The sequence below is a fragment of the Trichomycterus rosablanca genome, chromosome 27, assembly GCF_030014385.1.
Source record: "Trichomycterus rosablanca isolate fTriRos1 chromosome 27, fTriRos1.hap1, whole genome shotgun sequence".
Taxonomy (NCBI): Eukaryota; Metazoa; Chordata; class Actinopteri; order Siluriformes; family Trichomycteridae; genus Trichomycterus; species Trichomycterus rosablanca.
The window spans coordinates 6,981,762-6,999,615 of NC_086014.1; the positions used below are offsets into that span (position 1 = coordinate 6,981,762).

At 42.2% G+C, this 17,854-nt stretch overlaps 1 protein-coding gene across 1 annotated transcript in view; it reads right to left on the minus strand.

Moving 5' to 3' along the window:
- Positions 1-658: 658 nt before the first annotated feature.
- ptpn5 (protein tyrosine phosphatase non-receptor type 5) overlaps positions 659-17,854 on the minus strand; it is a 63,407-nt gene continuing 46,211 nt past the window's right edge. Inside the window, exons 6-13 of the mRNA XM_062989654.1 lie at positions 13,016-13,202; positions 10,877-10,961; positions 9,158-9,237; positions 6,287-6,424; positions 6,013-6,123; positions 4,813-4,973; positions 3,700-3,813; positions 659-1,301 (exon numbers count right to left, since the gene is read on the minus strand). Coding sequence (XP_062845724.1) covers positions 1,208-1,301; positions 3,700-3,813; positions 4,813-4,973; positions 6,013-6,123; positions 6,287-6,424; positions 9,158-9,237; positions 10,877-10,961; positions 13,016-13,202 — 970 coding nt within the window. The 3' untranslated portion in view covers positions 659-1,207. The remainder of the gene's footprint in view (positions 1,302-3,699; positions 3,814-4,812; positions 4,974-6,012; positions 6,124-6,286; positions 6,425-9,157; positions 9,238-10,876; positions 10,962-13,015; positions 13,203-17,854) is intronic.

Sequence of the window (17,854 nt, forward strand, 5' to 3'; positions counted from 1 at the left end):
ATGAGTGGATAAGACACAGCAGCGCTGCTGGAGTTTTTAAACACCTCACTGTCCACCAACCAAAAAACATTCAGCCAACAGCGTCCTGTGACCACTGATGAAGGTCTAGAAGATGACCAACTCAAACAGCAGCAATAGATGAGCGATCGTCTCTGACTTTACATCTACAAGGTGGACCAACTAGGTAGGAGTGTCTAATAGAGTGGACAGTGAGTGGACACTGTATTTAAAAAACTCCAGCAGCATTGCTGTGTCTGATCCACTCATACCAGCACAACACACACTAACACACCACCACCATGTCAGTGTCACTGCAGTGCTGAGAATGATCCACCACTACAGTCAGTAATTGTAGAACTTCAAAGTGCTTCTATATGGTAAGTGAAGCAGATCAAATGGACAATGTGTGTAGAAACAATGAGGTGGTTTTAATGTTATGGCTGATCAGTGTACGTATATCTGAAATAAAGAAGAATGATAATGTATTAATGATTTTTTAAAGGCTACTTTTGGATGTCTTCACGTTTCATTCATTGAATATTTGTATGCATGGTTGCAATAATAATATCACAAGGTATAACATTACTAATGATCTAATCTAAATTGTTTTGTACATTCAGTTTTTTTTATTGTATTTTTTTTTTATAAGTTAGGCTAGTGAAGTCTTTATACAATATAACAACATGAATCACACAATCTAAAATTATTTATAATTATGTAATGAAAAGTGTTTGGAGCTGTATACTGTTTCAAGGCACTTCACAGTGGTTTTTTTGGGGAGGCCATAAGAAAACAGAATTGTTATCTACCGCTACAGATAGCGAGGATAAATACTGCATTTTAAATACTACCGTTAAGTGCTCCATCTTATAGTGATTTCATTTTAGCCGACAAGATGGGGTCTGTGTTGTAGAATAAGTGAAACGTTAGGACAGACCAGGGTTAAATAATGTTGGCATTATTCAGAGACAATGCTCCAGTCCTCCACAATGCCTTATGAAGCTGTATTGATTGTGCTGATAGAGACGGGCATCAAGGTGGTGAAGTCCTGAGATGTAGGTGTAGGTTTGCTCATGAACCCACAGTTAACGTTTGATTACAGTTTGATACATTCCGGACGGAGCAGAACGTACACGCATGACCGACTGATGTCACGTGACGGTGGATGTAAAAAAGCAGCGGGTTGGGATTTTCGCTGCGGCAGACGCTATTCTTCCGATCTCTGTGCCAGCTGCCTTTCGTACAGGCTCAGAACGTGATGGACAAACTGGTACTGCTCCGCCGTTTGAATCATGCCCCCTCTGTGCAATCAACAAGAACGTAAGTTGAAAAAATGGTTATACTGTATAAAAACAAACACCCACACAGAAAGTTCAGCAAGATTGGTATTGGATGGGTATCAGACTCACAGTGCGGCCATCCACAAAGCATGCTACAGTTTTTACAGTCCTCAGATCAAAACACAATCGAATTAGGCATAACATTATGACTACTGACAGGTGAAGTGAATAACACTGATTATCTCTTCATCACGGCACCTGTTAGTGAGTGGGATATATTAGGAAGCAAGTGATCATTTTATCCTCAAAGTTGATGTGTTAGAAGCAGGAAGAATGGGCGAGCATAAGGATTTGAGCGAGTTTGACAAGGGCCAAATTGTGATGGCTAGACGACTGGGTCAGAGCATCTCCAAACTGCAGCTCTTGTGGGGTCACTATCTATCAAAAGTGGTCCAAGGAAGGAACAATGGTAAACCCGCGACAGGGTCATGGGCGGCCAAGGCTCATTGATGCACGTGGGGAGCGAAGGCTGGCCCGTGTGGTCCGATCCAACAGACGAGCTACTGTAGCTCAAATTGCTAAAGACCAGTCAGGGTGCCCATGCTGACCCCTGTTCACCACCGAAAATGCCAAGAATGGGCACATGAGCATCGGAACTGGACCACAGAGCAATGGAAGAAGGTGGTCTGGTCTGATGAGTCACGTTTTCTTTTACATCACGTGGATGGTCGGGTGCGTGTGCGTCGCTTACCTGGGGAACACATGGCACCATAATGCATTATGGGAAGAAGGCAAGCCGGCAGAGTGTGATACTTTGGGCAACGTTTTGCTGGGAAACCTTGGGTCCTGCCATCCATGTGGGTGTTACTTTGACACGTCCCACCTACCTAAGCATTGTTGCAGACCATGTTCACCCTTACATGGAAACGGGATTCCCTGATGGCTGTGGCCTCTTTCAGCATCATAATGCGCTTTGCCACAAAGCAAAAATGCTTCAGGAATGGTTTGAGAAGCACAACAGCGATGGTTTGAGGTGTTGACTTGGTTTCGAAATTCCCCAGATCTCAATCCAATCGAGCATCTGTGGGATGTGCTGGACAAACAAGTCAGATCCATGGAGGCTCCACGTCACAACTTACAGGAGTTTAAGGATCTGCTGCTAACATCTTGGTGCCAGATACCACAGCACACCTTCAGGGCACTAGTGGAGTCCATGTCTCGACGGGTCAGGGCTGTTTTGGCAGTCAAGTCAAGTCAAATTTATTTATACAGCGCTTTTTACAATGGACATTGTCTCAAAGCAACTTTACAGAATCCAGGACAAACAGACCAAAAATCCCTGTTGAGCAAGCCGAGGGCGACAGTGGCAAGGAAAAATCCCTTAAAATTACAGGAAGAAACCTTGAGAGGAACCAGACTCAGCAGGGACCCATCCTTCTTGGGTGGCCTGGAGGATGGAGGCAGCAAAAGGGGGACCAACACAATATTAGAAAGGTGCTCATAATGTTACGCCTGATCGGTGTATACTTGTTATTACTTTGTGGCAACTGCTCAAGAAAGGCATTTTCCAGTTACGTCATGATTTGACAAGTTTGACCAGTGCACTTGACTAAATGTCGGTAAAAGCATTCATATCGCGCATGGAGAGTCAAGCACCAATCTCCTGTGTATGTGCCATAGATCAACCAGCAGAGGTCGTAATTGCAGCAGCGATGAGGAATTCACTCTTGCAATCACACCCTTCAGACGAGCCAATCGTTGTGAGTATAGGCGCCCGGACTGCCGGTTGCGGAGCTGAGATTTAAAGCCATGAGTTTGAGATGTCGGCTCTGGTGTGTTTTACCACCTGAGCGCTTGACACATTCTCACATTGTATGGCCTGAGTGAGGTAGGCAAATACAAAAAGGAGGTTTACACACACACACACACACACACACACACACACACACACAGAGTAACTATGGGTCTGTCTGAAAACCTAGTGAGCTGCCTTACTGCCTGCTGCCTACCTAGGCAGATTCTAATAATACATCAAACTAATAAGGCAGATTATATAGACGCAATTCTAGTCTACTAAGCTAACAGAGTTAGCCTCAGGCCATTCAAACTAATGGGCTGAGGCGACACAACCAGCTAGCATGCCAGCTAACAAATTGTCAATAACAAGCTCAAAATTGCAAATATATTATACTTTATTTGGGGTGGCCTTCACCGCTGAGGCAGCATTTGATGCTTCCTTGTTACTCTGTCAGAATATCGCTTAGAATAAGGCATCTCGGTAGGCAGCATTTTAAGACATCTAATAATTGAGACAGGCTTGTTCTCGAGAGTGCGCGTAGGATGACATACACCGCTGTTCATGTAGAGAGCTTGCTAGGTCTTCAGACAGACCCTACATTTACAGTACATAGGCCTATACCTGTCCAAACGTAGCTGACTGGTGGTCTGCAAGATGTCGATCACGCCTTGACGCCTCAGCTGCTCACACAGGATGGTGGTGGCAATGAAGCAGCCAGTGCGACCAATCCCTGCACTGAAAGGAAAAGAAATAACACAGTATTGCCAACGTAGTGAGTAATTTGACCAGAAGACCCTTGCGGCAAGGCATGAAAATTTAACACACACAGTTGGGTCAGTATTGGAAGACAACACACACAGCACTATTTTACACCGATCAGCCATAACATTAAAACCACCACCTTGTTTCTACACTCACTGTCCATTTTATCGGCTTCACTTACCATATAGAAGCACTTTGTAGTTCTACAATTACTGACTGTAGTCCATCTGTTTCTCTACATGCTTTGTTAGCCCCCTTTCACCCTGTCCTTCAATGATCAGGACTCTCCCAGGACCACTACAGAGCAGGTATTATTTGGGTGGTGGGTCATTCTCAGCACTGCAGTGACACTGACATGGTGGTGGTGTGTTAGTGTGTGTTGTGCTGGTATGAGTGGATAAGACACAGCAGCGCTGTTGGAGTTTTTAAACACCCCACTGTCACTGCAGGACTAAGAATAGTCCACCAACCAAAAACATCCAGCCAACAGTGCCCTGTGGGCAACGTCCTGTGACCACTGATGAAGGTCTAGAAGATGACCAACTCAAATCATCTCTGACTTTACATCTACAGGGTGGACCAACTAGGTAGGAGTGTCTAATAGAGTGGACAGTGAGTGGACACGGTATTTAAAAACTCCTGCAGTGCTGCTGTGTCTGATCCACTCATACCAGCACAACACGCACTAACACACCACCACCATGTCAGTGTCACTGCTGAGAATGATCCACCACCTAAATAATACCTGCTCTGTGGTGGTCATGTAGTGGTCCTAACCATTGAAGAACAGGGTGAAAGCAGGCTAAAAAGATATGCAGAGAAACAGATGGACTACAGTCAGTAATTGTAGAACTACAAAGTGCTTCTATATGTTAAGTGGAGCTGATAAAATAGACAATGAGTGTAGAAACGAGGTGGTTTTAATGTTATGGCTGATCAGTGTATAATAAATAATATAAATCCTAAAGGTACCTGCAGTGGACAATGACAGATCCACTGTTGGGCGGAGCTTGTTTTCTTGCTTCCTCCACTTCTTGAACCAGTTGTAAAAGAGGCGGAGCTTTGTCTGGCGTTTTCTGATCTGGCCACGACGTGTACCAATAGTGCCTGAGACTGCGCTCCTCGTCCTCGTACTAGACACACACACACACATTTTCACTTCTGTAAAAATCACACTTTGTAATGTTGTTGTTTATTTAATTATTTAATTGCTATTTTATTTTGCTACTTTTTAATATAATTTTTCTTTTGGAATCCTGCCTTACAACATAAACAAATAACCAAACATACACCATCATTCTATCATGTTCCACAATTAAAAAACATTACCAGCAAGGCAAAAACATCCCAAAAGCAATCACAGAGCAATCACCGACCAGGCATAACATTATGACCACTGACAGGTGACGTGAATAACACTGATTATCTCTTCATCACGGCACCTGTTAGTGAGTGGGATATATTAGGCAGCAAGTGATCATTTTATCCTCAAAGGTGATGTGTTAGAAGCAGGAAAAATGGACAAGCGTAAGCATTTGAGCGAGTTTGACAAGGGCCAGATTGTGATGGCTAGACTGTTCACGGTCTGCAGTGGTCAGTATCTATCAAAAGTGGTCCAAGGAAGGAACAGTGGTAAACCGGCGACAGCGGCATGGGCGGCCAAGGCTCATTGATGCACGTGGGGAGCGAAGGCTGGCCCGTGTGGTCCGATCCAACAGACGAGCTACTGTAGCTCAGATTGCTGAAGAAGTTAATGCTGGTTCTGATAGAAAGGTGTCAGAATACACAGTGCATCTCAGTTTGTTGCGTATGGGGCTGCATAGCTGCAGACCAGTCAGGGTGCCCATGCTGACCCCTGTCCACCACTGAAAGCGCCAACAATGGGCACGTGAGCATCGGAACTGGACCACCGAGCAATGGATGAGGTGGCTTGGTCTGATGAATCACGTTTTCTTTTACAGTAAGGTTCATGTGGATGGCCTGATCCAAGGCTGATCCATGGAGGCCCCACCTTGCAACTTACAGGAGTTAAAGGATCTGCTGCTAACATCTTGGTGATCATAATGTTATGCCTCATTAGTGTATATTTTCATATTCATTTCATTTTACACACTAACACAGCATTTGTAAAATACACAGTGGTGTTTTAAAATGCCTAAGCCAGAATGTCACCTTCACAGTGAAGATCCTCAGACTGTAGTCATCTGCTTGGATGAACTGTTTAAGAGTAATCTCAATGCCCTCACAGGTCATACTGTCCTCTGGCCAATACTCTGTGCATTTCTGTAACATACACATATACAGTTTACCACATACTCGTCTATACATAGTTTAGTTTAGCTCACGTTTATTTTTTATGTCAATTATTGAATGTATTAATAATAAATGTCAATATTACGAATTCAAAATAGTAAAAAAAAAAAAAGGAAACATAAGGTGCACTGACCTCGTTCTTCTCCTCAATGTTGTTGATCATGACAATGATTGAGCAGCGCTCCTGCCAGACCATCTTCCAAAAGTCTTTAACTGTATTTACAGTTGGACCCTGGGTTGCAATGTACGACTTTTCCTGCCCACCATAGCCCTAGTAACATAGCATGAGAATAATTCATGATAATGACCATGTAATGATTATAGGTGCATACAAAAGTGCAACTTTTCAATACAATTCATATGTATTATACACTGATGAGCCAAAACATTAGGACCACCTGCCTAATATGCTGTCAAAACAGCTCTAACCAACCGAGACATCTAAAGGTCATGTGGTATCTAGTACCAAGATGTTACCAGCAGGTCCTCCAGCTTCTTTACATTGCAAGGTACAGGGCTGTTTGCGTGCAGCACATTGTGGTCTCGGTGCATCTACTCCAGTAGTAAACAAAGCACACATGCCTGGCGGTCCACATGATCTTAGAGCAGCCTTTCTCAACCGGGGTGCCGCGTCTGGCTTCGTCAGGGGTGCCGTCAAAAATATTCTGATAATGATGGGTCGTTCACGAACGATCCGATTCTATTGAGCGGCTCTTTAAAATGAACTAAAGGAACCGAGTTGCACCTCTGGGAGCCGCTATATATATTTATTTCTGCGCAGATCTTATCGGCTGTAATCCACCCATTCCACTTCCATCAGTAGAGGGAATTATAATAAGAGCTGTCTCTAACTTGCTTTGGCAATACGAATGTCTTTATTTGTCATGCCAATAAAGCTTCTTTTGAGTTTGAGTTCAGAGAGCCGTAACCGAGCTACAGAGAGAACATGCAGAAAAGAAGCAGTGCTCTTATTATAATGACAAATAATTGAGAAATAAACTATAAACTTGTTTAATTATGTTAAATCTGATTCGGTCATGGGCTTTTCGAGCCTAACTTACATCAAGAACAAGTACAGGGAGCGACTGAGGGCTCTGGACCAGGGGCTCCGTGTCTGCCTCTCATTTATCCCTGCCAAAATAGGGGTGACTTGAGATTTTGCATACTTTTAAAGGGTCCCGTGACTGAAAAAAGGTTGAGAAACACTGTCTTAGAGAAAACAGGATTAATTGGACCAGTCAACCTTCTTCCATTGCTCTAAAGTCCAGTCTGGATGCCTGCTGGCACATTGCAGGCACTTTGGATGGTGGACAAAAGTTAGCATCGGCCTCTTGGCTGGCCTTCAGGTACGCAGCCCCAAACAAAGTAAGGTTCGACTTACTGTTTTGTGAGGCAGTCACATATTAATACTAGAGATGTACATACACAATTCACCTCATGTATTCTAGCATCAGTGACTCTTGGATGACCAACAACCTGTTGTCCTTCCTCGAAGTGAGTGGATACTTGTTATGGCTGCCCGTGAGCAACCCTTGCTGTTTCTGATATAATTCACTCCAGTCTGGCAATAACAATTGGCTCTTATACCTGCCCATATCTACTGCTTTCACTATTTAATATATCCCTGACCATGACATGCACAGTTATTACCAAATAGGTATTGGCATGCACATGTTTGGGGAGTGGTCCCAATGTTTTTGTCGATCGGTTGTAACAGGGCGGGTCACACTTTGCAAGTGAAAAAAGGGATAGTTTCAAATGAATAAGGTGGCCAAAATAACAGAAACAAAGTAACTCGCAAATAACCCACAGCCCACAATGGAGACAGTGGATAGAACAAGGATAGTCAATATTGAGAACTGGCCATCTGCAAAAACCAGCTGGGACAGACAATGCATGAATTTGCTGTGGTGGAACACCAGTGGGATAAACAGAGCCCTGACCTTAACCCCAGTAAACACCCATTTGGGATGAATTAGAACATCGATTGCAAGCCAGGCCTTCTTGTTTAACATCAGTGCCTGATCTCATCGATGCTCTTTTGAAAAATTTACACTAAATCCCAAAGACACACTCCAACATCATGTACAGATATGCATTGTTTGAATGGAGTGTCCAAATTCTTATGGTCATTTGGGTTCTACACTGATCAGCCATGACATTAAAACCACCTCCTTGTTTCTACACTCACTGTCCATTTTATCAGCTTCACTTACCATATAGGAGCACTTTGTAGTTCTACAACTACTGCCTGTAGTCCATTTGTTTCTTTATATGTGTTTTTAGCCGATATCACTCTGTTCTTCAATGGTCAGGACCCCCACAGGACCACCACAGGGCAGGTATTATTTAGGTGGTGGATCATTCTCAGCACTGCACTGACATGGTGGTGGTGTGTTAGTGTGTGTTGAGCTGGTATGAGTGGATCAGACACAGCAGCACTGCTGGAGTTTTTAAATACCGTGTACACTTACTGTCCACTCTATTAGACAAATAGACTCTATCTACCCCTTGTAGATATAAAGTCAGAGACGATCGCTCATCTACTGCTGCTGTTTGAGTTGGTCATCTTCTAGACCTCATCAGTGGTCACAGGACACTGCCTACATGGTGCTGTTGGCTGGATTGTTTTTGGTTGGTGGACTACTTTCAGTCCAGCAGTAACAGTGAGGATGTGTTTAAAAACTTCATCGGCATTACTGTGTCTTATCCACTCATACCAGCACAACACACTAACACACCACTACAGTCACTGCAGTGCTGAGAATGATCCACCACCTAAATAATACCTGCTCTGTAGTGGTCCTGTGGGGGTTCTGACCATTGAAGAACAGCATGAAAGGGGGCTAACAAAGCATGCAGAGAAACAGATGGACTACAGTCAGTAATTGTAGAACTACAAAGTGCTTCTATATGGTAAGTGGAGCTGTATAGTGTATGTGTAAATAAACAAACACAGCAATCCTAGCTAAAATGTAAACAATGTAAATTCACAGTAACTTACTTTTAAATAGTTAGCATTGATGTAGGTGCTGAGAAAGTCATCTTCTTGCGCTGTCTGAAGATAAACTCTACTGTGTGTGTCTGAAATATTAATGCCATAGAGTTATTAATATACTAACAGCCATGAATTCTATTTGATATAATGCTTTTAGCTTAGAGAGGGCCTCAAATATTCCAAAATCAACCCCAAATCAAAAAAGTTGGGACAATATGGAAAATGCACATAAAACAGTATTTCTTACATTTAGTTGAACTTTTATTCCATTGCAGACAGTATGAACACAAGATGTTTAATGTTTTGTCTGGTCAACGTCATTTCATTTGTTAATACACATTCATTTTTGCTTTTGCGGCGGCAGGACACACTCCCAAAAAGAGTTGTGACGGTAAAGCATTCACAGCTTTGTAATGTGGCAATTTTGGCAACAAGGACACCAAGGAATGAATGTTGCCGGTGTTATTGTGTCCCATTCCTGCAAACATGTCTTAAGGCGTGTAACAGTATGGGGTTGCCGTTGCATTTTTCGTTTCAAAATTCTCCACACATTCTCTATTGGGAGCAGTTCAATATCTGTGCCCTCTTGTTCCACAGTCATGCAGCTCTTGTTGAAAATTTCATGGACATCCCTAGAAAAGATGTCATCTTAGAGGCAGTATATGTTGCTCTAAGATCTAAATGAACTTTTCTGCATTAATTCTGCCATTTAAGAGGTGTAAATGACCTTTGCCATGGTATTGGGTTGTGTTAGTTGGAGCACATCTGAAATATGTTTGTTTATTTATTAGAATTTTAACGTCATGTTTTACACTTTGGTTACATTCATGACAGAACCGGCAGTTACTCATTACACAAGGTTCATCAGTTCACACAAGGTTATATCAAACACAGTCTTGGACAATTTAGTGTCTCCAATTCACCTCCCTTGTATGCCTTTGGACTGTGGAAGGAAACCGGAGCACCCAGAGAAAATTCACGTGGACACGGGGAGAACATGCAAACTCCGCACAGAAAGGACCCGGACCCAGGACCTTCTTCTGTGAGGCGACAGTGATACCCACTTAGCCACCGTGCCGCACATCTGGAATACTGATTTGTCTTAGTACAATACATGTTTTCACTGTGTAACTGTCCACCCCAGATGCCTGAGAGCCCAGAGATCTTAACGCTGCTTCTGGACATGGTTAACATTAGGCTTCTTTTTTGCACAGTGAAGTTTTAAATGCCATTTGTAAATGTAACTTAATACTATAGTCCTTGACAAAGGTTTGCCAAAGTAATCCCTTGCCCATGTGGTTATATCAGCTATTGATAAATGCAGTGCCATCTGAGGGTACTTTATGCATTGAAATTCCTCTAGATTCCTTGAATCATTTAATGATGTTATGCACTGTAGAGGGAGAAATGTGCAAATCCCTTCCAATCTTTCTTTGAGGAACATTGGTTTTAAATAATTCAATAATTTTCTCTGAAGATCATCTGCCCATCTTTGCTTCTCAAAGACTCAGCCTGTCATAGATGCTGCTTTTGTACCAAATCATGATTACAATCACCTGTTGACATCAACTGTTTAAAATCACATCATTATTTAGATTTTTTTTTACCTCAAAAAAGCTCTAAATTTGAAACGGAATGTCCAAATAACCAAATTTTTCAATATTGTTTATATTTTGATTATTAACTTAATGTTCTTTAATTACATATATATATATAAATACTTACTTGGCAGGATAGTTTTGTACCGATTCTTCCTCACCACACCAGGAAAGTTGTATTCCTTGGGGTCCACAAAGTTCATAGGTGTCTCCTATTTAGAAGAGGATAATGCAATAGACATAAAAATCGTCACTGGCTAAAGATGCTAACAATTAGGGCTACTCTGTATCGGTATCGGTCCGATATTGGCCCAAATCACTGGATCAGATATCGGAAGGAAAAGAAAACGTGTAATCCGATCCGATACTGTTGCTTAATGAAAATAACACAATGTAAAAAAGGCCATTGTTTGTGTGTAAAGCAAATAACACACGAAGATACGTTCCAACAGTGTGCTGTTAATTGCCACTCAGTCGGCAACTGCCGTAACTTGATGACTTCATTAACATGTACCACTGATTAAGAAATTAAAACACACTGATCTACTTGAACTTTTAGCATTTTAAAAAATCATCTACTACTGCCACAACTAAAACCACAGTTTAAACACAATAAAAATCACTTTATAAATGATAAATCACTCACCTAAGATAAAGAAAATCTATCTTGAACCTATCTTATTTCTTGGAGATATCTCACATCCTCAACAATTAATCCATTAGTGTTATGAAATAAAACAAACTACACTGTTTCCTACACAGGGTTTTGTAATAAGCACGCTTTGGTTTGTAATAATCTAAAAACGTGACAGAACTTTATGCATTTTCTCCCCTTTTTTTTGCGCATCCAATTGCCCAATTGCATCATGCTTCCTCTCCACCAATGCCAATCCCTGCTCTGATTGAGAAGAACGAAAGCTAACCCACGCCCCCTCCGACACGGCAGCATGCCGTATGCATCTTATCACCTACACTTTGACGAGTGCAGTGCAGCTCAGCATTGTGTACGGGGAGACACACCCTGAGAGCACTCTTTTCTCATCTCTGTGCAGGCGCCATCAATCAGCCAGCAGAGGTCGTAATTGCACCAGTCATGGGAGAGAAACCCCATCCGGCTTAGTTCCGCCCATATCTGAACAACAGGCCAATCGTTTTTCATGTGGCCGCTCAGCTGAGATTCGATGTATTCGAGATCCCAGCTCTGGTTCCAGCTTGTGTTTTTATCGCTGCGCCACCTGATCAGCCATAACATTAAAACCACCTCCTTGTTTCTACACACACTGTCCAATTTATCAGCTCCACTTACCATATAGAAGCACTCTGCAGTTCTACAATTACTGACTGTAGTCCATCTGTATCTCTACATGTTTTTAGCCTGCTTTCACCTTGTTCTTCAATGGTCAGGACTCTTCCAAGACCACTACAGAGCAGGTATTATTTAGGTGGTGGATCCTTCTCAGTACTGCAGTGACACTGACATGGTGGTGGTGTGTTAGTGTGTATTGTGCTGGTATGAGTGGATAAGACACAGCTGCACTGCTGGAGTTTTTAAACACCTCACTGTCACTGCTGGACTGAAAATAGTCCATCAACCAAAAATATCCAGGCAACAGAGCCCCATGCGCAGCGTCCTGTGACCACTGATGAAGGTCTAGAAGATGACCGACTCAAACAGCAGCAATAGACAAGCGATCATCTCTGACTTTACATCTAAAAGGTGGACCAACTAGGTAGGAGTGTCTAATAGAGTGGACAGTGAGTGGACACGGTTTTTTAAAACTCCAGCAGTGCTGCTGTGTCTGATCCACTCATACCAGCACAACACACACTAACACACCATCACCATGTCAGTGTCAGTGCAGTACTGAGAATGATCCACCACCTCAATAAATCCAGCAAAAATCCTGTGAAAGCAGGTTAAAAAGGTATGTGGAGAAACAGATGGACTACAGTCAGTAATTGTAGAAGTACAAAGTGCTTGTATATGGTAAGTGGAGCTGAAACAAGGAGGTGGTTTTAATGTTATGGCTGATCAGTGTATAATCCATGTAATACAATATATCAGCACCAACAAAACACCAGCTAGCTGGGATTACCAGAGCTGCAACAGTTTAGAAACCATGTACTGAACATGATTCCATTATATCTAGTTAAAAATTGTAATATTTAAATATTATATAATATAATATAACAGTTTTGATCTGGTAACCGTCATACTGCAACCCAGGCTACATGTTGTTAGAATTAAATATACATTTATTCTTACATAAAACTCAGCTTGTAGAACAGCCTCATCCATAGCACGTTTGTGCAGCTGTTCAGGCGTGAGAGGGTTGGATGCATTTTCCAGGTACTCTTGCGTGCTCTGGTCTCGAGGAGATGCCAACGCGCTATATGGCTCTGTGGTACCAGGAGTGCACATATCCAAGGTAAGAGACACATTGGAACCTCTCCTGCAGTAACACAAGATCCAGACAGTAAATTAAAGTTGTGCTGCACATTAACATAAAGGATATTGAAAGAACAATAAAAAAGTTTGTTTTGCATATAACCAGAAGGACATTTTCACTTCTTAATAAACTCCCCGAGTTTGCAGATTGCAGACAGTTTGAATCCAAGATATTTCATGTTTTGTCTGCTCAACTTCATTTAATTTGTTAATATACCTCCATTCCTGCATTTCAGGCCTGAAACACATTCCAAAAAAAGTTGGGACGCAATTTGGGGCTAGTAATGAGGTGTAAAAACTAAATAATGATGTGATTCCAAACAGATGATTGTAATCATGGTTTGGTACAAAAGCAGCATCCAGGATAGGCTCAAAGTGAGATGACCAGAGGATCTCCAGTTTGTCAACAAATGCATGAGAAAATTATTGAAATGTTTAAAAACAATGTACCTCAAGGAAACATCGGAAGGGATTTGCATATTTCTCCCTCTACAGTGCATAATAACATTAACCGACTCAAGGAATCAGGAAGAGCTTCAGGGTGTAAATGCAAAATGTGCAAAAAAGAAGTCTTATGTTAACCATGTCCAGAAGCGGTGTCAACTTCTCTGGGCTCGGAGGCATCTAGGATGGACCATCACACAGTGGAACCGTGTACTGTGGTCAGAAGAATCAGCATTCCAGGTCTTTTTTCTTGGAAAAAATGGACACCGTGTGCTCCGGACCAAAAATGAAAAGGACCATTCATCAGCAACAAGTCCAAACGCCAGGGTCTGTCATGGTATGGGGCTGTGTCAGTGCCCTTGGCAAAGGTCATTTACACTTCTGTGATGGCAGCATTAATGCAGAGAAGTACATTGAGATCTTAGAGCAACATGTGCTGCCTTCAAGACGTCATCTTTTCCAGGGACGTCCATGCATTTTTCAACATGCTGCACACATTACAAAAACATGGCTGTGGAAGAAGAGGGTACGGGTAGTGGACTGGACTGAAAAATGCGACAACGACGACCCCGTACTGTTATACATCTTAAGTGGTGTTTGCAGAAAGAATGGGACAAAACAAAACCTGAAACACTAAATCACTTGGTATCCTCGGTGCCAAAACGTCTTTTAAGTTGTGACAAGGTTCAAGCACTGTCACTAGGGAAATTCTTTTCCCAGTCGCTAGGGGGCAGTGTTAAACCCTCAGGTGGATAATTAAGAGGAAGAAGAAGGGTAAGTTTAAGAGGGAAAAGCTTCTTTGTGGAAATTGGAAGCATGCAGGACAACTTTATGCTCCTTAGTGTATGCTTTTTCAGGGCCCTTGTAGCCCAATGTAAGTAACTTTTGAATTGTGGACATATGTATGTTTTGGTTTAATAGGGAGGAAACAGTGTGTTACCCCTTTAGTTACACCTGTTTAATTTTCTTTTACAGAAGGGTTTTTTTGTTCCTTTTATAGCAGATTTTGGTCAGAATTGTGCCAAATGCTATTTCTGGTTTGTGGTACTTGGAGGTCATCTTGGTTTGGTGTGCCCAATCAACTGGTGAGGATCTACTCTACAGTCATCTTTCCTACACAGGATTCCAGATTAGCAGTCACTGCAAATGGATAATTGAACTGGGACAACCATCACCTAGGATTGGAATATTGAACTGTGACTGGACTCTATGGAATTTGGTGAGACTGTTTAAGTTTACCTGCTAAAAAGCTATTGGCAGAGGGACTCTTCATATGTGTTTTTTTTGTTATCCCAGGAAAGGGGCTATATTATATCATGGGAAACTTGTCTATGGTGATATTGTGGTGATTTGTATGTCTGTGCACAGTAAAGAGAATCAAATGTTTAATTTGTAGTGTGAATAATAGTATTCTTGCTCTCAGAAATGGTACCCCCCTCTTTTATTCTGTTAACCTCATTCTTTTTGAGAAAGTAGGCCCAGTGAGTGTTACAGTGGTGCCCGAACAGGGACCTTTCTGAAATTGCATCGAGTACTCTACAAATTACTTTGTAATTCTTTTGTTTGTTTGATTACTAAGAAGGTGGGCAATAACTTGTAAAGTTGTGTCTGGGCTTATCACAATCTTTTAACTAACCTTCTCTCATATTGTTATTCCTTGCAAGGTTCTTTTTGTCATCTACCATGGCTACTATGGATGCATCAACCCCCGAGACACGGATGAGATCAGATTTTGATCCAGATTTTACGGCAGGTCCTTTTGTTACTCGTCGTGAACCAGTACATGACCTGATCCATACTTTTAGTCAATTGTATTTAGAATCTGATGCAGACGACGAACTGGATGAGGCAGAGCTACCACCACCTCCTCCACCACCACCAGCAGAATTACTACATCAAGGTGAGGAAGTGCACCACATGGAAACAAGATTGAATAGTTTAGAAAATGCATTAGAGGAACTGCGGTTAACTTATGAGGCCAAGTTACATGATTTAAGCGAACAACACCAAAACCAGCTACAAGTATTAGAATCCCGTCTTGCAGACTGTGAGAAAAAATGGGACTATCAACTAGAGAGAGCATGTGGAAGAGTGCGACTCTCGTTGGAAGGCCAAATACAAGATTTAGGTCAATCAGTAGTCGATTGTCTGAAAAGACGGGATGTGCAGATTAAGGCCATGTTTCAGCAACAGCAGGCTGTGACCCCTTTAAATGTACCTTCTAGCCGCACTGACTGTCCACTAGCCACATCCACTCCTGCGCACTATCAGGAGCAACCTTCATTCACAGGCCACCATTAAACTGGATTTCCCCAAATACAGCTCCCCTGACAATGAGGATCCCATCGATTTCATTGAAAGGTGTGAAGAGTTTTTAGCAGAGATGCAGAAATACTGGCTACGCTAATGTCAGTTTTATCTGACACAGCAAAGGACTGGTGGCTTGCTGAAAAAAGGCACATTACTACATGGAGGCAATTTAAAAAAGCGTTCTTGCACTCTTTTCTGCCTGAAGATCATGAAGTGGAAGCAGAAAGGAGGATAAGAGAAAGAAAACAAGGTTTGGATGAGTCTATATGAAGTCTATTGCGGGGTACAGTCAACACCATTGACGACCTAGTTAGGGTTGGAACCCTGGTAGAACGAGACATAACTGAGGAAAGCAACTTTTGGAAGGACCATCGAGCTAAAGCAAAAGGGGTAGCTCCTTTAAAATCAGACCAACGAAAACCAAGAGAACATAATCTGGCAGCAGCGTGTCGTGAGTCAGGTTTTGAACAGGTCAAGTCGCTATCATTGCCCATTAAACTGAAGAATACTCTGATTTCAGCAATTCCTTCTTACATCTGGAATAAACATTGATTTTAGATGTTTTACTTATACAATGATAAAGAAAGACGGCACACATGTTTTCTCTTGTCATGATGACTCAAACTGTACTTCACTTGTTTCAGCCAGCCTGATTTTGGCCCTAGACCAACCAAGCATTTCTAAGGTCAGCATTGAAGCTATCCATCAATTGGTAAGTCAAGCTGATGTGGGAAACAGTGAAAAAAAGTGGCTGGAGAACCTACTTTTCAACTGGCCTACTGTATGTAATGATGTGCTAGGACACACTAAGGTAATCCAACATCACATTAGGACAGTGGATGAAGTACCTGTGCGACGAAAAGCATACCCAGTTCCGGTAGCCAAACAGCAATTCATTGACAATGAGCTGAACAACATGCTGAGTATGGGAATCATACGGCCATCAACTTCTCCTTGGTCTGCACCTGTGGTTCTGGTCCCAAAAAAGGATGGGAGTATCAGACTGTGTGTAGACTATCGAGCTTTAAATGCAAAGACACATCTGGATGGGTTTCCCATGCCCCAAATTTCAGAAATCTTAGAATCCTTGCATGGAGCCACAGTTTTTAGTTCTCTGGACCTAAAAAGTGGCTATTGGCAAGTTGAGATGGATGCAGATAGTGTACAGAAGACCGCATTTGCAGTAAAAGGCAATTTATATGAATTTTTACGTCTTCCCTTTGGCCTTAAAAATGCCGCTGCCACATTTCAAAGATTGATGACACACGTTTTAAAAGATTTCATTGGCCAGTTTTGTTTTGTATATATTGATGACATTGTGGTCTACTCCCCAGATATCAAACAACATTTTCAACATCTCCTTCAGCTATTTCAAACTTTGGAAGCAGTAGGCCTTACGTTGAACCTAAAAAAATGCAACCTATTCCAGCACTCTCTGACTTATCTGGGACATGTCATATCCAGGGAAGGGATCACGACTGAAAAGGCAAAAGTGGAGGCGGTCCAGAACTTTGCTCGTCCTAAGCAGTTAAAAGATGTGCAAAGATTTCTCGGGTTAGCAGGATGGTATCATCGATTCATACCACGATTTTCTGAAATCGCTGCTCCATTGCATGCACTTAAGAAGAAAGGAGCCTTATGGGAATGGACAAAGGAATGTCAAAGTGCTTTTAATGATCTTAAAGAAGCCCTTCTCAGAGCACCGGTGTTACAACCCCCTGACTTTACAAAACCATTCAAAGTTCAAACAGATGCAAGTGAATTTGGGCTTGGAGCCATGCTGGCCCAGGAGACTGAAGGGGAAGAACATGTAGCCGCCTATGCATCACGACTCTTGAATAAAGCCGAGCGAGCTTATTCTGTTTCAGAGAAGGAATGCCTGGCGGTAGTGTGGGCAGTCGA